The sequence below is a fragment of the Pseudoliparis swirei genome, chromosome 12, assembly GCF_029220125.1.
Source record: "Pseudoliparis swirei isolate HS2019 ecotype Mariana Trench chromosome 12, NWPU_hadal_v1, whole genome shotgun sequence".
In the NCBI taxonomy this organism is placed as follows: Eukaryota; Metazoa; Chordata; class Actinopteri; order Perciformes; family Liparidae; genus Pseudoliparis; species Pseudoliparis swirei.
In genome coordinates, this window is record NC_079399.1 from 19,697,629 (window position 1) to 19,717,298 (window position 19,670).

Sequence of the window (19,670 nt, forward strand, 5' to 3'; positions counted from 1 at the left end):
TAAGCGTCTCATTTAGCGTCTGAATGCCACTAAAATGGGGTTAGTCTCTCTCTGTGCTCACCTTCCTCAGCAGGTTGCATATCCTCTCGATGTTCCGCAGTCTCTCCCTCTGTGGAGGCAAACAGGGGAAAAAAGGTTAGTTTATAGCTCCCGAAGATTCACGGAATATTGTTGTGGAGTATGCCGACATCTGGTGAAAGATCAAACAGAATGGAAACAAAACAAGTTTGTCCTTGTGCTGAAAGAACACGGAAATGCATTTGCAATAAGCTGTTCACATTTTTAATTGTTGAAGAAACTACAAAGATAAATACAGCCACAACTAGAACGGGCACTCGGTAGAGCGCATACCTTCGCATATCACAAGATTGGGCATTGAATTATGAACATGTTGGCATTAGTTGCATGCCAATTGGATAAAAAGTGACCGTGCTATGGTAAAAAGAAGATGTTGACCTATCCTTGACCTTTGACCCGATCGATCCCAAAATCTAATCAAATGGTCACCGGATAACAACCAATCATCCCACCAAATTTCATGCGATTCGGTTTCAAACTTTTTTTGTTATGCGAATAACACGCATACAAATATATAAATAAATAAATACACGGCGATCAAAACATAACCTTCCGCATTTTCAATGCGAAGGTAATTACACGAAAACATCTCTGGGTGGAGTCTATCTTGTGACTGGAGGCAGACAAAGAAGTTAAGGCCATTTTCACAAAGTTACCGGAGATGGGTCAGGAATAGTATTGCCAGTGAGAATAATAGCAGCATCCATAATCATAAAAAGGTTGTTGATTTTGAATCGGAGAGGCATTTCACCCTCTTTTTAGCATCTGATATGAGACAGGAAGCTTGTCCTTATGACATTTGAGAGGGCGGGTGATGTCATTAAGGCTGAGATTTCCACTTATCTCCTCTGATGCAGGGCCACAGTATGAAGTATATTAGTGCAGGTGACATTAAATAATGAGAGTGAATGAGCATGAGAGAATCATATGATGATGATGATTTTTTGTTAAGGTGGGATGAACAACCCGGGACACATATGTTAAAAGGGGGACAGCAGGGCGAGATATGACAAATAATGGGGTGGTGGTACAGATATAGAGAGCTGACGTTCAGGCCCAGAGTAAAAACTCAATCTCTCGTCACCCGTCAGACAGATGCTGAGCAGCTGGGAAAGATTCAGTATAGTTTAAAACACTCGATGGCACAAAGTCTGTTTGAGGAATCCTCAACGCGGATGTTGAAATCAACAGCTATGAGAAGATGAGGGACAAGTTCAGGTGGCATTTCAGCGTTTAAGTCCAGGGTTGGTTCTTTGATGACGGTCTACAACAGGCGTCAAACTCATTTTCACCGTGGGCCACATCAGCATCATGGCCTCCCTCTTAAAGGGCCGGAAGCACTTTAGAACAGTGGTCGCCAACCCGTCGATCGCGATCGACCGGTCTATCTCGGAGACGTTCCCTGTCGATCTCCAAAATGAAAATAAAATCAGAAACACGTTGTTCCTTGTTCTCGAACATTTTCTGAAGTGTCTTCTGAAACGTTTTCTTCCTGACTGGAAGATCGACGTCAGAAAAGATCTCCACCTGATTTTAATGAACACCTGAAAACGGGTTCTCTGACAGCCGTGTTGTCAGCTGTGCTCCCCGAAAGAGGGGAGCGTAGGACTCCAGGTGAGACGCAGGGGAAATGCAGAAAGACCTTTATTCATAACTTTACATATTACACAAGTTCAAAGTACAAGGACATACAACTACGTCATCAATAAATAAATGTTGGAATGCCTGTACCTTAGTGTAAATGTTTACGTTACGGCATTAACAAATTACGCCTGCGCATGCGCAACTGCCGAGATTCTTGGCGACTTGCCAGGTCTTACCTCCGTGGGATCGGCTTTTCTGCTTTTGTCCTTCAAAACAAAAGCTCAACATTGAGCTTTTTTTCTTGTCTGATGGAGCAATCTGGTACTTGAAAGTGATTGCAATTATATTTATTCTATTATTTGAAAAAGCACAGATGCAGGAGTCACAAATGTTGATTCTCATATTTATTATTATTATAATTATTTAAATCTGAGGATGTCTTTAGAGCTGATGTGAACGTAATCACCAACGGGCTGACTTCAGAACCAGTCCCAGATGAGAAAACTTTCATGAATACCACATTTGCCCCGAAAAACTCGTCAGTGAAGTTGAGAAAATCACCAAATCAAAGACCAGGAGCTGGATTACTGACAGCAGCTCACAGACTGCCTCAGACTGTCTGGCTGTGCTTATGAACTAACTACAAGCTCACAGACAGAGTTCAGTCACAGCCATCACACTGACTCGAGTCACATGACTTGATGGCATTATGATGAGAGCTGAACTTACATGAGTTGCACTGACTGATCATGTTGTAATGTAAATAAATACAACATTTATATTGGTAGTTCATCCAGCTGTTCATTGCAAATGTGTTTTTTCTTGTTCATATTGTGTGCGGTGAACAAATATCTTACTTTTTATATTGCACTTAAATTCTGTGTTCCTGGTCTCATCAATTTGAAAGCTGGACCAAAGTGTTTTGATTTCATTCAATTAGAATTAGGCCAAATAAAAAGCCTCGTCATAAGTCCAGTCTGGACAGTCGTTTTCTCTCAACGCCTCAATAGGTAGATCTTGCCGGTCATGAAGGCGGAGGTCAGGGATCTTGGGCTCAAAAAGGTTGGTGACCACTGCTTTAGAAGCTCCTCGGACATATTGTTAAATAACTCTCTTTGCATTTGATTGTTTATTTGAGTGGAGACATAATTGTACATAAGAAAATGTCTCTAATATTACAACATATATCCATTTAATTTGAAACCTTCAAAATAAAAGCACGGGAAATGTTCCTTCAATTTTATTAAGAAAAGTTGATCACGTGTCTTTCAAGCCGTCAGGGGCCACATAAAATGATGCGGCAGGCTGGATTTGGCCCGTGGGCCTTGTGTTTGACACCTGTGGTCTACAATGAGAATACATTTAAGACTTTACTCTTTAATAGTGCTTATAGTTAGGGCTGAATAAGGTTTGCTCTGGTCCAGCCCATAGATATGCTGCTATAGGCTTATAGGCTGCTGGGGAACGTTTTACACACTTTAACACTGAGCACCTCTCTCCTCTTCTCTCTCTACCTATGGATGAATTTTCATCTCTCCATCACACATTACTAACTCTACCTCCCCGGAGTCTTTGTTACTTCACTTTTCATCGGGTCCATTGGACCTGGCTGTATCTGATGCCGCCTGCCTGATGAGCCGGCCTCCTGTCATGTCCCTGCTGATGATATTGGGCTCTATAAAAAAACAAAATTTAATTTGAGAAGAACTCTCTGGGCGGCTTCCAAGACCCAAGTCATATTCACTCCCAGAATTATAGGGGAGAGATGAAAGGGAATCACAGTAGTTTTTAATTGTGTTTATATAAGTGACAATTTTTTTATATTTGAGTGTTCTCGGCTTGTCTATTAAACTGTAAATTGCTTAAATCAGCAGTCGCCCACGATGCTGACTCTTTCAGCCACCATTTCACCAGTGCTTTTAACACCATCATCAAATATTAACTGATAGAAATGCATTCTGGATTTGACGCACAATCCTGGTTGCTTATGAATCATATATTGATCTGAGCCGTTTGTGCTTTTGGAAAGTCAGTTTAACTTTATCTCTAGCTTCTAATTAAATGTCAACAGCTAAGGCTCCAAGGGAACTATAGCGTTTATTAAAAAAAAAATTGCACTCATACAGAACTTCAAAGCCCGCTCTTTTATACAGGATTAAAATGTGGGGAAATGCAGTGGAGTTAATTGCAGCTGAATTTTTCTTCGTCGCCAACCCACATCCACGTTGGTTGATGGAACCTAAAGCTTTTATAACTACGGTCAGTGCTCGCGCCCTAATAATGATAATAACAAATATACATTGTCATTATATATAATATGGTTAAAGTCATTCATGGACCAACTTCCCTTTTTTTGGCCTGAACAAGCGCTTCAAGGACTCGTGTGCTCTGCTTAGCCATGAGCTTTTTCCTTGAGTCTGTTCTGTTGTCATGATCTTCTATACCAGCCATTCCCAAAGTGTGGGCCGCGAGAGGTCATTTACAATAAAATAAATAAATAAAATGTTTTTAATTTTCAATTTTGAAAAGTTTGAAATTAATATAAAAATATTTATGGTTTAAATTACGTGTTATTCTTTTATCTGACCTATTTTTGATCCGTGACGTGTCTTGTATCTCGTCAATAGCGGGAAATCTTAGTTGACACAATAACAAGCTACCTCAATATTGGTGAGGAAAATTGTACGATGGAGCGGTGGCTAGTAGGTGGGAAAAGAAAAGCTGATAAATCAAATGCAACAAGCGAGTCCTCAGATAATGAAGCCCTGAAAACAAACAAAAAAGGTTTGTAGAAAGTACTCAACGGAGTGCCTATCACTGGGATTTACCTGTTTAGGACCAGAAGACAATCCCTTGCCCATCTGTGTTCTATGCTCGGAGGTGCTAGCAAACGAGGCACTGAAACCATGCAAGCTGCGCCGCCATCTAGAAACCAAACATGGCCAATATTCATCCAAGCCGCGATAAATAAATAAAAAACAAGCTTAAAGAGTATATGAGCCGAAAGAAAACCATTGAATCCACATGTGTCACTGGCAGTGAAAACGCTAAGGCAGTTGAGGTGTCCTACCGAGTAGCAAAGCTGATAGCAAAAACCGGGAAGCCACACACCATTGCGGAGGATTTGATGAATCGACAGACATTTCAAGCTTGGCTAATTTGCTTGTGTTTGTCAGATATGAACATGATGGAGAAATACATGAAGATGTTCTGTTTTGCAAACATTTACCCTCACATACTACAGCGGAAATCATTTTTGAAACTGAATGGATTCATGGTTTCCAATGAAATAGACTGGACAAAGTGTGTGGGGCTAAGCACTGACGGAGCTCGGGCCATGGTGGGGAGACTCACTGGAGTTGTGAAAAGGGTCAAAGACGTGGCTCCACTAGTTACAGCTGTCCACTGCAGTATCCACAGAGAGGCACTGGCAACAAAGACGATGCCTGCGGAATTAAAGGCGGTTTTGGATGAAGCAGTGAAAACAGTAAATCTCATCAAGTCGTCCACTGCAATCACGCCTGTTTGCCATATTATGCGCGGAGATGGGAAGCGACCACCAGCAGCTTCTCCTGCACACGGTGGCTTTCACGTGGTAAGGTGCTCACCTGACTTTTTGAACTGCGTGACGAAGTCAGGACATTTTTTGTGAACTCCCGGTTTGAACTGTCAGACCAATTCTGTGACTTCAAGTGGCTTTGTAAGTTGGCGTATTTGGCCGACATTTTCGGGTACTTAAATGGACTGAATCTATCCCTCCAAGGAAAAGCAGTGACCATGTTTCATGTCCACAGTAAGATAGAAGCCACAATAAGGAAGCTCGAGGTGTGGGACAGAAGAGTAGTTCAGAACAACTACGAGTCCTTTGACAATCTTTGTGAATTCCTCAATAAAGAGGAGAGGCAGATCCCGACCTCCGTGGCAGGTGCCATCAGAGAGCACCTGCAAACTCTGAAGAGGCAGCTCCGGGAATACTTCCCTGTGCTCAGCGAGCAACACATCTGGATACAGAATCCATTTGTCCCCCATAATGAGGATGTCATTGCAGGTCTCAGTTCCAGGGAGCAGGACAGCCTTGTGGAGTTATCGTGTGATACTGCTTTGAAACTGATCTTCACACAGAAGCACTTGGCACATTTCTTGATGCATGTTTACTCGGAATATACTGATCTGTCTAACAAGGCATTGATGTTTCTGATGCCTTTTGCTACCACTTATCTGTGTGAAAACGGATTTTCAGCACTTGTGGCTTTAAAGACAAAGTACAGGAATAAACTCGATGTTGAGCCTGATCTCCGCCTAAAGCTGACGTCCATTAAGCCAGACATCAAGGCTTTGACAGCTGCTATGCAGCAACATCACCCTTCTCATTAGGTTGTAGGTGACACAATTCACTATTGGCACTTAATTTGTCGGCCCACGTTCACATTGAATTGTTCAATTTATATTAGGTGTTATGACCCTGAACGTAATTGTGTGTTCTGTGTTTGTTTCATATCTGCTGTGTGTGTGTGTAGGTGTGTCACTCTCCACAAACCTATTTGTAACACTTGTATATATTGTGCAGGGAAGTAGGGAGTTTGACGAAATTTTTTCCTTTTGTCATCTGTTTTTGTTAGATAGGGAGTTAGGGAAGAACGGTGTATATTGATTTTATTTTTTGTTTGCTTAGGTTAGTTAGTTTCCTTTTAAAAGTAAGAGGTGTTTTGTTTTTTGTATTTTGGCCTTGTCGGCTCCTGAAGCTGTTCTCCCAGCTCCAAATAAATAAAAAACAAAACAAACGCAAAGTTGGATAGTGGTCTCGCTCTTTCCTGTTGCGTCTAAGACCTGGTCGTAACAATAGGGTTGCACATTTCTGTATTTTACTTAAAACGATTGATAATTGATAAGATACAAAACGTACATCTTTTTCTTAATTTACGTATTATTTGAACAATTCTAGCGGCACATTAGTTATGTGAAACATTAATTGATGAAGCACAAACAATTTAAACGAACAGATTAATAAAACAATAAGGCTCTCGCTCGAAACGGCTGCTCTTGTCCGCCTGTCGTTATTCAACAAAAGGCGCCGCCAAACAAAACAATGTCCAATGGGGCGCCCTCTTGTAGTATTAAAGTAAATATATATGAGCTCCGGAGAAGATGGTATACAAAACATACATTGTCGGTTAATACATTTTTAATCGGTTAAATTCTGAAGGTCATTTAATCATCCCTAGTTTATGTGTTGATCAGAGTTGTGATCAGCGCCGACGCTCCCATAGCTTAATACGCGCTGCGCGTAGGGCACCGAGTCCTGAGTGCACCACAAAATAGGCAACTAAAAAAATCCTCAGTTATAATAATTATAATGCCGATATTATTTCAGTCAAGAAATATTAGGCGCCTTATAGGCATGTATATCACAAAACAGGCAGAACAAGAGATATAACCCTAACCCTGTTCTTTGGGGTCAATCTGACCCCAGGCTGTTTTTCACTGTGTCAATCATAAAAGAAATATCAACTTTTTTATTTATTTAAAGGGCTATTTAGGTAGTCAACAAACAAACATAAAGTACCTCACACTTAAACTTGGGAAGCAATATTAATTCTAATAATTTTCTGGAGGTTTTAATTACTGGGGTCAAATTGACCCCGAGGGTAAAATATGTTAGTAAATGTAAAGGTAACAGGAGGGTTAAACAAACAGAACATTTTTCTCTTGTTTGTCAACCATTAACTCCACCATGATACAATCTAAAGGCCTCTAGTCTTCCTCTAGCAGCTGCTGAGGCAAACTGACTGTGTGGGTTTTCTTCATGAACTGGGCCGTGATGAAAGGGACGGCGGGGACGCCGCTGCAAAGCTGAAACCTCACCGGCCCGGACACGGACAGGTGGACAGATTGACAAGTGACTTTTTTTTTGCTCGGTCCCGATGCGCGCACGGAGCTCTGCGGCGCGAGACGAAGATCGATAAGTGTTAACGCAACGCGAAGAGACAGAAATGACATGCTGCTGTGGAGATACGATCAACAACAGACGTTTAGTTTAATAAAAGAACAAAGACGTGCTATAGAGAACATGTCAGGGGGCGGGCCAATCTTTTTAATGTCATGCGATCTACCAACACTACGCCGCGATCGACTGGCAGGTCGCGATCGACGTGTTGAGACCCCTGATCTACAGGAAGTAAAAGTCGTAACAAGGTTTCCGTAGGTGAACCTGTGGAAGGATCATTACCGATGAACAGCACGACCGTCTGCATGAGAGCGGACATAGTTCAGATTGAAGTGGTGTATTGGAAGCTCATTTTGCAAGTGACTTTTTTTTCGTCCCGATGTGCGCGCACACGCCGGCATCCGAGCTCTGCGGCGCGCGAGACGGAGATCGGAGTCGTGTTAACGCGACACTAGAGACAGAATGACATGCTGCTGGAGAGACGACCAACAACAGACGTAAAAAAAAAAAAACTCGTTAAACCTGTAATTTAATTAACTGAGTTAACGCGTTATTTTTCACAGCACTAGTTCTTATGTGTACATATTAGGGCTGTCAGCGTTAACGCGTTAATCTATGCGATTAATTTGGCCGCGTTAACGCACTAAAATATTTTAACGCAACTTTGTTTACTTCCGGTGTTCGTTGAAGTTTTTACACTGTTTCCGTTTTTAAAACAATTATTTCTCCGCGAATATAAGGAGAAGAAATCAGTTTAAACTCGTGGATGAATCAGTCGGGTTTCCTCCTGCTCCTCCTTCCTCCCGTCTCCCCCTCCGATACAGAGGAACCGAGGGGCGACGTGTCGGGGGACGCGGCGCGGAAAGAACTCGTCACACGAAACCTTCAACGTGATTTGTCAATCCGTTTGTCTGTCAACATTTTGCGAAAAAAACACTCAGTAAATCACAAGGACCTCCCACCACACAGGTGAGGCTCATTAGCAACCTGTCAGTCAGAGAAGACAGAGAACACGGCGTGAGGACAATGTGCCTCAATATATAGAGAGCTGAGATTGTTCTGGAATGTTTGATGTATAACACGTGTGGGTATGTGTCATATGAAAACGCCTTTAAAAGGTGAATTTACATTTTTTTGTAGAATGGAGAACATGAGCCCAGCCTCCAAAGGGTGAACGTGACATATTTGAATGTCAGTCAGTTTACCAAGGCCACTGGTTCTGCTGTTGTTTAATGTTAAAGATGACAGGACCAATGGGGTCTCAATATACTTATTTTTTTTTACTAATCTGGATGTTTCACTGAAGAAACAATTTATCATCCACAATATTAAATACCTCGCTGGCACTTTATATGTAGGAGCCTCTTTGAAAACACAGCTCTGTGTGAAGTTGTGTCTTTAAAAAGAAAAAACCCAACTTTTAATGGCGATTAATCGCGATTAATGAATTTTAAAATGTGCGATTAATTAGTTAATTTTTTTTAATCGATTGACAGCCCTAATAAATATGTTTATTCATTTGTAATCCGGTTTAAACAAGCAGCAAGCTCTACCGCGAAAGCGGTCAAAACCTTTTCCCCTTTCCGGGGTCTAACACCACTGTCACTAATTATTCACCTGATTTATACAGATGTGCTGATGTTTATCTCTGTTTTTAGGTTTGTTTTGTGACTCTCTGGACTACAGATGAAAAATAGCCTCTTGGCTAACTGGCGCATTTACAGAAATGTTTTTATTAATGTACTGTCCCTTATCAAATAAACCAAAGTAAAACATACTTACTTTACGTGTGCATGTTTTATATCATATTTCATGCTGAGTGCTGGCAAGTGTAAGAAAGAGAAATAATTAGATGGAGAAGCAACCACTCGCATGTGCCCATGTGTATGTAGCTTTACTGTTGCTGTAAAAGGTGAATTGCTAGTCCATTCTAAATGTTAACATTTTATCTGATGCCCCAAAGCACTTTGACTTTGTTTTAGTGGACTTTGGAGTATTCCAGCATTTCACACCACTAATATATTTAGCTCATCTTTTGCAGTTGGATCAACGTTACCAAGCTCCTGGAGGCAACCTCCTAATGATAGTAAGTATAGGCTATATGCTCAATGCTTGCACAAGCTGATCTGTATCATTGTCATTTGTTCAGTGTGCTATTTGCTAATTACCTTATCCCACAGACGACTAGCGATCGTCGAGCAGAGGCCCATGATAGGAGAGTTCAAAAACAGATGGCCTGCCTTGTTCCAGCAGAGTGAAGTAAGTAAATGTGTATGTTTGTATGTGTTGTGTCCATTTTTATTATTAATGGGTGCCCAATTGAAATTTGAATTTGCAACTAATCCTACATCCCTGAATAGTAGTAACTATAATAAAACAACTAACAATTTTACAAATTTTGTTTGTTAAAAAATAATATTCAAGTGAATGCAGAGTTCTTGCGAATCACTACCAAGCCATTGCAATCAAAGTTCATGTCACAGCTGGACCACTTCTCAGACAAGCTGGTACAGATCTTCAACAACAAAGGAGGTGTCAAGGGGAAAAAGATCAGATGCCCTGGCGCTCAATGATTCAGTTAGTCCATATTTATAGAACGTTCTTTTCACTGTATTAGGGTGGTTATTGTAAAATGTTCTCGTCTATAACTGCTCATTTAAACACATTTGATAAATGGCCTACTTAAGTGTTTTTATCCAAGACGCTTTCCGGTGATTGCATTTAATTCACACAGACACGCCAACGATTATGAAATGCATACAAGGCAACAGTTTGGAACATTAAGGGTTAAGTGTTCAGAGACACTTCAACAGATCTAACCCTTGACTTAAGACAACCTGCTCCCGAACCTGTACCACCGGACCCACATTTAGCCTAATTTCTCTCGATTTGTCGCCCCTGTTCAGTGTTGCCAGGTCCGCAGTTTTCCCGCGGAATTGGGCTACTTTTGAAGTGTTGCCGCGGGTTGAATTTCTTGTCCGCTGGTTCGGGTAGACCTATTTTGCATGCAAATTTCATGAATATCTTTAAATAAAAATCCATATTTTAAATGAAGTAATTTATTTATACCCAAATCCTACCAAACTGACTCCAGATCAGCACGCACACACATGGACATGGGACACGCCCACATACACACACGCACCTAACACTCTCACTGATCATATACTTTAATCATACTTATGAACTATAAGTATATGATTAAAATATAGTGAAGCAACATGATAAGGTGTTTCAGTTGAAATAAGGTATTGCATTTAACTACAGTAAATGCATATGAAGTAAAAACAGCACATTCATGTTGTCCAGGCAGGGAGGAAGAGAGAAAAGGGAAGAGAAAACCTAAAGACAAAGCAACAGCTTAGTTTGTCTGTCAGTGAATTGGTCTACACGTTCACAGAGCTATATTTTATTTATGATAATATACTGTATCTAATTACACAAGGCCATTTTAGGACCTAGGTGAAATAATTGTTTCGGGAAAACTGCTTTTAATGCTGGCATACTAAACATTTGGTGTTACTTTGTAGATATTACAATGCATTTGGCAATGATAGCAATGCTGTTGGACTTTAAAAGCAGTGTATATGGTTTGGCACAGGCATATTTTGAGTTCTGATATTGGGCTGGTTTTTGGGCTGGTTTTGTCACACAGACCTGGCAACCCTGCCCCTGTTTCAGCGTGACATCAACACCAGGAGGGAGTGCATCCTGAGAAGCCTTGTCATCTACCTCAATGAAGATCCTGACTCTTTCTTCAAGGAGTATCTGGTAAGTTTAATACAATATGTTACCCATGTAGTATCGCAACAGTGTTACCCAGACTTATTTCAACCATGGCGCACTACTTTAAAATGGTGTGTGTGTGTATGTGTGTATATATATATATATAATACAGTATATTGTTTTTATTTATGAATTTACTTAACACAAGTGTTTTGTGTCTTCGTTGTTTAGGCCTCCGCTCCTGAGGATGCAGAGAGGGACATTGCAAACACTGTCATGGGGATTCACATGATCTGAAAAGATGGGGAGCCAGAGGACGTGGGAATCGTGATGGAAGGCATTAAAGTCCTGAACAACGTTGACAGTGTCATCATGGCATTTATCATGGGCTCATTTATGCCCTTGATCTAAGCTTCCCAGAGAACTTCAAGTACACCTTTGAGTTCCTCCAGAAGGTCATCATGAATTTAGATGGCCACAAACTGAATTTGAAGATACAGCAGCTGAAAATCAAGTTGTTTTTGCGTGAGGTGAACACACTGACAATGTGCACGTCAAGTTTCTTTAACAGATCTTTTTGGAGGTTTTTTTCTTTTTCGCTTTCATCTTCAATCCAGTCAATGACAATCTTCATGGATATTTTTCTACTGACATTTGGAAATAATTGACTATGCCTGCACAGAAACAAGCCAATGACTCAAATGTACAAGTTCAGTACATTAGACTGCAAGCTTCTGTATGAATATGTTGCATATGTGGCACTACTAATTGTAATTGTTTACTGTAATGGTTGGGATTCAATGGGCTTGGTCGAGTGAAAGTTTGGCCTACTTCACAACCACATCCTAACTCGAGTGCAACTCTACCCTTAAGCTGCCATTCTTCTCTATTGTCAACTGTTCAGTTTCCTTGTCGCCTGATGGCATGACTCTACTTGGGTTAAAATGGATGTGAACACGATTCAGAACAATGTAACTTCCTTTGACTATGTTATGGTTGTTATAATCATACTCTTGGTCTGTGAATGTTTTGTAATTTTTCTTTTGTTGCTAAAAAGAGGTCGAAGTTTGTGTCCTTGTTTGAACGGATTATCCACCTTGGGTGCATCTTTGTTTGTGGCACTGCACAATTTGGGTTAGCTGGGTGTTTATTTTTGACCAGTTGCTGAACTGTTTCCAGGGTACTTGATGAGGAACACCCTCTTAAAATGTTCTTTAAAAAAGAAAAGGAAAATGTTAATACCTTTAATTCTAAGTTGGCGGTTAAAGTGTTGATGTTTGAGATTTATTGTCACTGATTTAGATACTAAAATGCACTAAATAGATCATATTTGGGATTAATTTCCTGATCAGTCCATTTATTATTTTATTATACAGAAATAATGGTTAGTAATGGGTCATCAGCATTTCCAATAAAAACACCTCAATTGGGCTTTGTCTCATGTATCTTAATAGCGGTTTAAATTACAAAAAAAATATTTTAATAATTAATGATATTTAATTTCCAATTTATATTTTGAGTAGTTTTTAATTTAGTTGTTTGTTTTAGCACCATCAATTATATTCCCGACAAGGCGTAGATCTCTACTTTACATTTATTGAGTCGTTTTGTCTACTTCCGTGCGATAGTTCAGACACAAAAACCAAAAGTAGTTTCCCGTAACCATAATTTTTACCTGATCAGTTTTGTCGCATGGAATTTAATTTTCTTTAAGGAGAACAGGCCGCAAGGCTGTACATTTCTCATTCACTCTAAAAAATAGAACGCAAATAAGCCTCTTTTCAAAGATGTTACATCGCTCCTTTAAGGCAGCGCTATTGTTTGCAATCTAAAATTAACCGTTTGTCGCGAAGGTTGGACGCCAATACGTTCTTCACACGCTGAGGTGCGTGCGCTTTCCTAAAATATGCATTGAGGAAGATGTAACCATGCATTTTTGATTGCTATTTTATGAAGTGTAGACCGCGATAGAGGTTTCTACTGCAAATTCTTGTTAAAATGCATGCCATTGCTCTAAATAATTAAACCAGAGTTTCCCAGGTATGAGGCTATGGGAACACCACGGAAACAATTACAACATGTCAACCTCCCAACCCATAACAAAGGTCATATTCTTGACTTAATCTGTTGTACTGACATCACTCCCACTAACATTGATGTCACTGATTTCCCCATTTCCGACCACAAAGCTGTACTTTTTGACATTCACACCCAACTACACAAAGCCAAAGAACAACGGACCATCTCCTTCTGAAACATCAAACATATCGACACCACAGATCTCTCCACCCTTATCAACTCTTACCCCAGCCCTCCCCCAGCATCCTCCCTGGCTGACCTTGTAACTCACTACAATAACTGCCTCTCCTCTTCCCTCATCACCCTGGCCCCCCTGAAAAGTCGCTCACTCTCATTTACTCACACTGCTCCCTGGTTCACACCAGAGCTCCGTCAGCTCAAAGCCACTGGCCGTCGACTGGAGCAACTCTACAAAAAGACTGGACTCACGGTACACAGCCAAATGTACTTGGACCACCTTCATCACTACAAGAGAGCCCTCACCACTGCTAAATCTTCATACTATTCCAACCTAATCAACACTGGTAAAGGCAACAGCAGAGTCCTCTTCTCAACAATCAGCCACTTACTTAGCCTTCTAAAACCCTCCCTCCAGACATCTCCACTGATCAGTGCACTGCCTTGCTGGACTTCTTCAGCTCTAAAATCAACACCATTCACCAACAACTGGCCTTATCTTGCACCTCCTCAAATAATCCACGCTGGATGATCACCACTGGCCAACCTCTCATCAGCTCCCTCTCCGACTTCACCCCAGTATCAGAACACACCATCTCGGAACTCATCCATAAAGCCAAAACCACCACCTGTCAGCTCGATCCTCTTCCCACCTCCCTTGTCAAAGCCCATCTGCCATCCATTTTCCCCACGATCACCAACATAATTAACTCCTCCCTCACCACTGGTACTGTACCCCCCACTCTCAAACTGGCTGCCATCACACCTATCCTGAAAAAACCCGGTGCTGACCCAGCTGTCCTTAACCATTACCGGCCCATCTCCAACCTCCCCTTCATCTCCAAAACACTTGAAAGGGTGGTTGCCGCACAATTACAGTCCCACCTTGACACAAACAACCTTCATGAACCCTTCCAATCTGGCTTCCGTCAAAAACATAGCACTGAAACAGCCCTGTTAAAAATCACCAACGACCTCCTCCGTGCAGCAGACTCCGGACTCCTTACCATTCTCATCCTCCTCGACCTCAGCGCAGCATTTGACACCATCTCGCACCCTCTGCTCCTGGACCGCCTGGCTGACATTGGAATCACTGGCACTGCACTCTCCTGGTTCACATCATACCTCCAGGGCTCTCAAGTGTCACGCATTGAGCGTGAGACTCACGCATTTCGGTCTTAAGTCACGCACTCCCGCCACACATTGTATTTCTCACGCTGAAAAAAACTCTCGGCTATTTAATGTTTTAATGTGCCGCAGCGCGCCAACATGAACTGGCCGCGCTGCACTCACCGTGGAGTAATCAAGCGCTCCCCTGGAGTTCTGCTGTGAGGAGCCACTTATCAGCCATCAAAAAAAAGAAATGGGCTACACAATAGCCAATCAGAAAAAAACAACGTATGTTGAATCTGGGTAAGATTTAATCCAGCAACCAATGAAAATAAAGCATCCTGGAATTGCGCGCGACTGACTGATATCCGAAAATTTCGTTCTGGGGGGGGGGGGGGGGGGGGGGGGTTGCTGATGGAAATGTCACTCTTGCCTGTCTTCAAAACTTGAGAGCCCTGTACCTCACTGACCGCCAACAATTCGTTCAATTTAGGAACCACAAGTCTGGGTGTTCGGGTGTTTCACTGGGAGTGCCCCAGGGGTCAGTATTGGGTCCACTTCTTTTCACCATTTACCTCCTCCCCCTGGGCACAATCCTCCGTCACCATGGGGTCCATTTTCACTGCTACGCCGACAACACACAAGTCTACATCTCCACTAATCCGACTGCGGCCATCCCTCCTACCTCCCTCATCACCTGCCTTGATGACATCCGGAGCTGGATGAGCAGGAACTTCCTAAAACTAAACGGCAATAAAACTGAGGCCCTGCTCATCGGCTCCAAATCCATCATCACCAAATCCAAACACACCACAGCTCCACCCATCATCATCGACGGATTCCCTGTACCCTTCTCCCCCCAAGTCAAGAGCCTCGGTGTCATTCTGGACAGCACCCTTTCATTTGCACCCCATATTCAAAACATCACCCGGACTGCATTCTTCCACCTCCGCAACATCTCCAGACTCCGCTCATCACTGACCCAGTCCAGCACCGAAATCCTGGTCCACTCATTTGTCACATCCCGCATCGACTACTGCAATGCCCTCCTCATCGGACTCCCAACCAAACTCATCAACAGACTGCAAATCATTCAGAACTCGGCCGCCCGGATCATCACCTGTACCAAATCATTGGACCACATCACTCCTGTACTCATCCAACTTCACTGGCTCCCTGTAGAATACCGCATCGACTTCAAAAACCTTCTCCTCACCTACAAAACTCTCCATAATCTGACCCCCACTTACCTCTACGTCCTCCTTCAGGAATACACTCCCTCCCGCACCCTCCGCTCATCCTCTTCTGGACTGCTAACCATCCCCACGTCACGCCTCAGCACCATAGGTGCCCGAGCCTTCAGTTGCTCAGGACCCAGGCTCTGGAACTCCCTCCCCCCACACATAAGACAATCAGACTCCATCACATCATTCAAGTCTCAACTCAAAATTCACCTGTTCAAACTGGCATACTCTCTATAACTGGATCCTGTACACTTCACTTGTTTTTATGTGTTGATGTTCTGTTTTAATGTTGTTCCTATCTTTCATACTTTTATCCTGTATCCTGTTTGATTGTATTGTAAGGTGACCTTGGGTGACTTGAAAGGCGCCTCCAAATAGAATGTATTATTATTATTACAATAGAGAGACGGAGACATGAAAGGGAAAGGATGTAACGTGTGACGGTGACCACTGTGTCCTTTAAGCATTAACTCATTCCTCGTGTGTGCGTGAGTTTTTTTCATTTATGCCCCTGTATTTCCGACACAAGTTTGCAACATTTCTTGATACATTGAAGCACGAACACCTGTCTCCTCATATTCCCGCACATTTGAGCCCCAGTCTTGCGGGAACCAATCTCCATTCACTCATACTCTTTCTGAACATGAGGGTTGACCCACACACACATGTTCACAGCCCCATTTAAAATCATGCGTTTGTTATGGGACCCCATCTCTATCCTGCGCTTGTGTGCCCATCACTCCATGTGGACCACACTTTCCAGATTAAACAATGTTTCTTATCTTTTCTATTTCTCCCCAAATACATTTTTATTGGACCGAGAACACTAAGTAAGGTTTTCTTACACGTCTCTCGGAAAAAACTCAACCCAGGCTGAGCAGGGGAGGGGTGGAACATACAAAAGGGTGTTTTGGGAGTCCTCCCAACATTACACTTTTCAGATACATACAACTCAGCAGCTTACTGTAGGACAACATAAACAATAGAAACAAAAGGATGACAGTCCTGGAGGCTCTGGAGTAAATCCTTGATCACAACAGTGAAATAGAGGAGAATGTGTCTGAGGATGAACACCATCTTGGAGGTCAATTCAGATTCTGATTACGAACCATCAGATAAGGAAATACATATATACCCGTTACTCCAAGCGAGACATTTGTGTCAAAGTATAGTGAAAATACAGTGGTCATCCTCACCTAATACACGTCAGCCAAGACTGTCTGCCTAAAATATTATATAGACAGTGCCTGGCCCCACCAGGATGGAAGTGACTTGTGTCACCGACATCATGTCAGCGTTTAAGCTGGTCATCGCAAAGTCATTCAAGAAATGACTAATCTCGAAAAGAGATGTGTTTTGGGGGAAACGTGGAAGAAGATTGATGAAACACATTTACATGCATATGTAGGGCCATATTCCGAGCCACCATGTCTCTAAAGACTTTTCATATTTTCTCCAAAGTAGAATTGATAATTATGAGACAAGAGCTGACAGACGGGAGGGAGATAAGCTGGCAGCTATTTGGACAGTGTGGGACAAGTGGGTAGAGGGTCTTACCCAGGTTCTTATGTCACAGTGGATGAAAGGTTGGTGGCATTCAGAGGTCGCTGCCCATTTAGACAATACATGCCTTCCAAACCTGCAAAATATGGCATTAAAATCTGGACAGCATGTGATGCAAACTCCAGCTTTGCATTGAACATGCAGGTTTACACTGGACAGCCAATTGGAGGAGCCCCAGTAAAGAATACGGGAATGTGGGTTGTGCTCAACATGGCAGAGGTTCTAAGGGGGCACAACCTTACATGTGACAATTTGTTCACATCCTACAACTTGGGTCAGGAACGAAAGAGAAAGCTCACAATGATCGTGTTTGAAAAAATCGATCTGAACGCCCTGCCAAACTGTTGGAGATATTCACACAAACCTTGGCTATAAGTTAGCAGATAACTCTGATATTATATATGCAGATATAGTGCCAGCTTGTGGAAATCTTTGAAGATATTAAATGTAGAATCTGTGGCTTTTCATTTTGTTCCGTTTCTTTCAACAGTGCTAAGACTTCTAATCAGTTTAAATACAACCAGCCTACTACTGTACAAAGCTAGCCTGTTCAGAATGTATTCAACTGTCTTAGGAACTACACCAGTTCAATTTAGGGTGACCAGATGTCTAGATTTAGGCCGGACAGTCCAGATTTTCAGACGCGTATTTGTCCTCCTTTTTGGAGTCGTGCGACCATATATGGTGCCTTCCGCATGCTTTACCAACAGTATCCTTGCAGCGCGTTCACTAATCATTTGGACTTCACACAGCCAATCAGCAAAGATCGCCCACGTCCCAGCACCCGCCTTTGTGGCATTTGACCAATTAGCAGAGACCAAGTGTGAGTTTGATTTCTCCTTTTCCGAGTCCCGGAAAAGACAATTTTGCAGCTCGATTATCTACAATTTTGGTCCAAACAACTAAACTAACCATGGTAAATTGATGAAACTCACACATGTTATGCTTGAATAGTTGAGCTAAGTGATGACTCATGTGTTGACTTAGTAAAATGAGTGAAATTCCGGCATGAAAAATGTAGGCACCATATTTGATCATAGGTTCCTGTAGAAACTAGAATGAATATTAAATGACACTTTTTTTAAATCTGGCCCCTGCAGTAACAGGACATACTTCTTGTATTTTCTTATTAAATAAGGCAATACAGCTTAGGACTTTGTTTAATGTTGTATAACACTATACAGTGATTTAGAGAGAATGTTAACTAATTTTTTTAAATAATCAAGCAAAAAATATTGAATGAGTGATTTGTCAGATTATGACCTTATACAGAGCTGCCAACTTTTCAAAAAACCTTCGAGTGAGATTTTGTCGGGGGTGACCGAAATATTGCCACGCACGTTGGTGGCTCAAATATCAGGAAATTTGATTTAATTTGGCGTCGTACCCATGTTGTACCCGGCATTCTGGCCTGGCAAAGGTCTTTTACGAGGCATCTTTGCTACCTTAAAGAATTAAAATGTTTTTACTAACTACTCTCATTTACAAAAACATGCCAAATTCTATTGCACAAATGTCGTGTCTTTATGTTAAATTCTTTAGAATACATCTTACTTGTTCAAAGTGCTGTTTGGAAAACATTTGAGGGTCCTTTTCCTAGGCCCGCAAATAAAAAGATAAATGCTATGTGGGCAGCCTTAACAAACAATGCTATGATGTTTTGAGCATGCAGTATACCAAGAGGTTAACAAGGTACTCTCCTGCTGCTTGTTATGACAGCTGAGTTTACATTCACCACACAAAATCACATGCACAAACAACGGATTATTTCAAGATTTAAAGTTTAAGAGAGTGAGTACTTAATTGAACCACATGTCATTAACAGGGCTCTCAAGTTTTGAAGACAGGCAAGAGTGACATATCTATCCAGGATGCTTTATTTGCATTGGTTGCTGGATTAAATCTTACCCAGATACAACAGATACGTTTTTTTTCTGAATGGCTATTGTGTAGCCCATTTCTTTTTTTTGATTGGCTGATAAGTGGCACCTCACAGCAGAACTCCAGGGGAGCGCTTGATTCCTCCATGGTGAGGGCAGCTCATGTTTGCGTGCTGCGGCACATAAAAACATTAAATAGCCGAGAGTGTTTTTCAGCGTGAGAAATACGATGTGTGGCGGGAGTGCGTGACTTAAGACCGAAATGCGTGACTGTCACGCTCAATG

The 19,670-nt window shown here is 41.9% G+C and overlaps 1 protein-coding gene across 6 annotated transcripts in view; it reads right to left on the reverse strand.

Annotated features, from left to right (window-relative positions):
- Window positions 1–19,670, reverse strand: part of cnih3 (cornichon family AMPA receptor auxiliary protein 3) — a 155,871-nt gene that overhangs the window by 96,070 nt on the left and 40,131 nt on the right. For all 6 annotated transcript variants that reach the window (XM_056427778.1, XM_056427773.1, XM_056427774.1 and 3 more), the window contains exon 3: window positions 62–109. In XM_056427778.1, coding sequence (XP_056283753.1) covers window positions 62–109 — 48 coding nt within the window. The remainder of the gene's footprint in view (window positions 1–61; window positions 110–19,670) is intronic.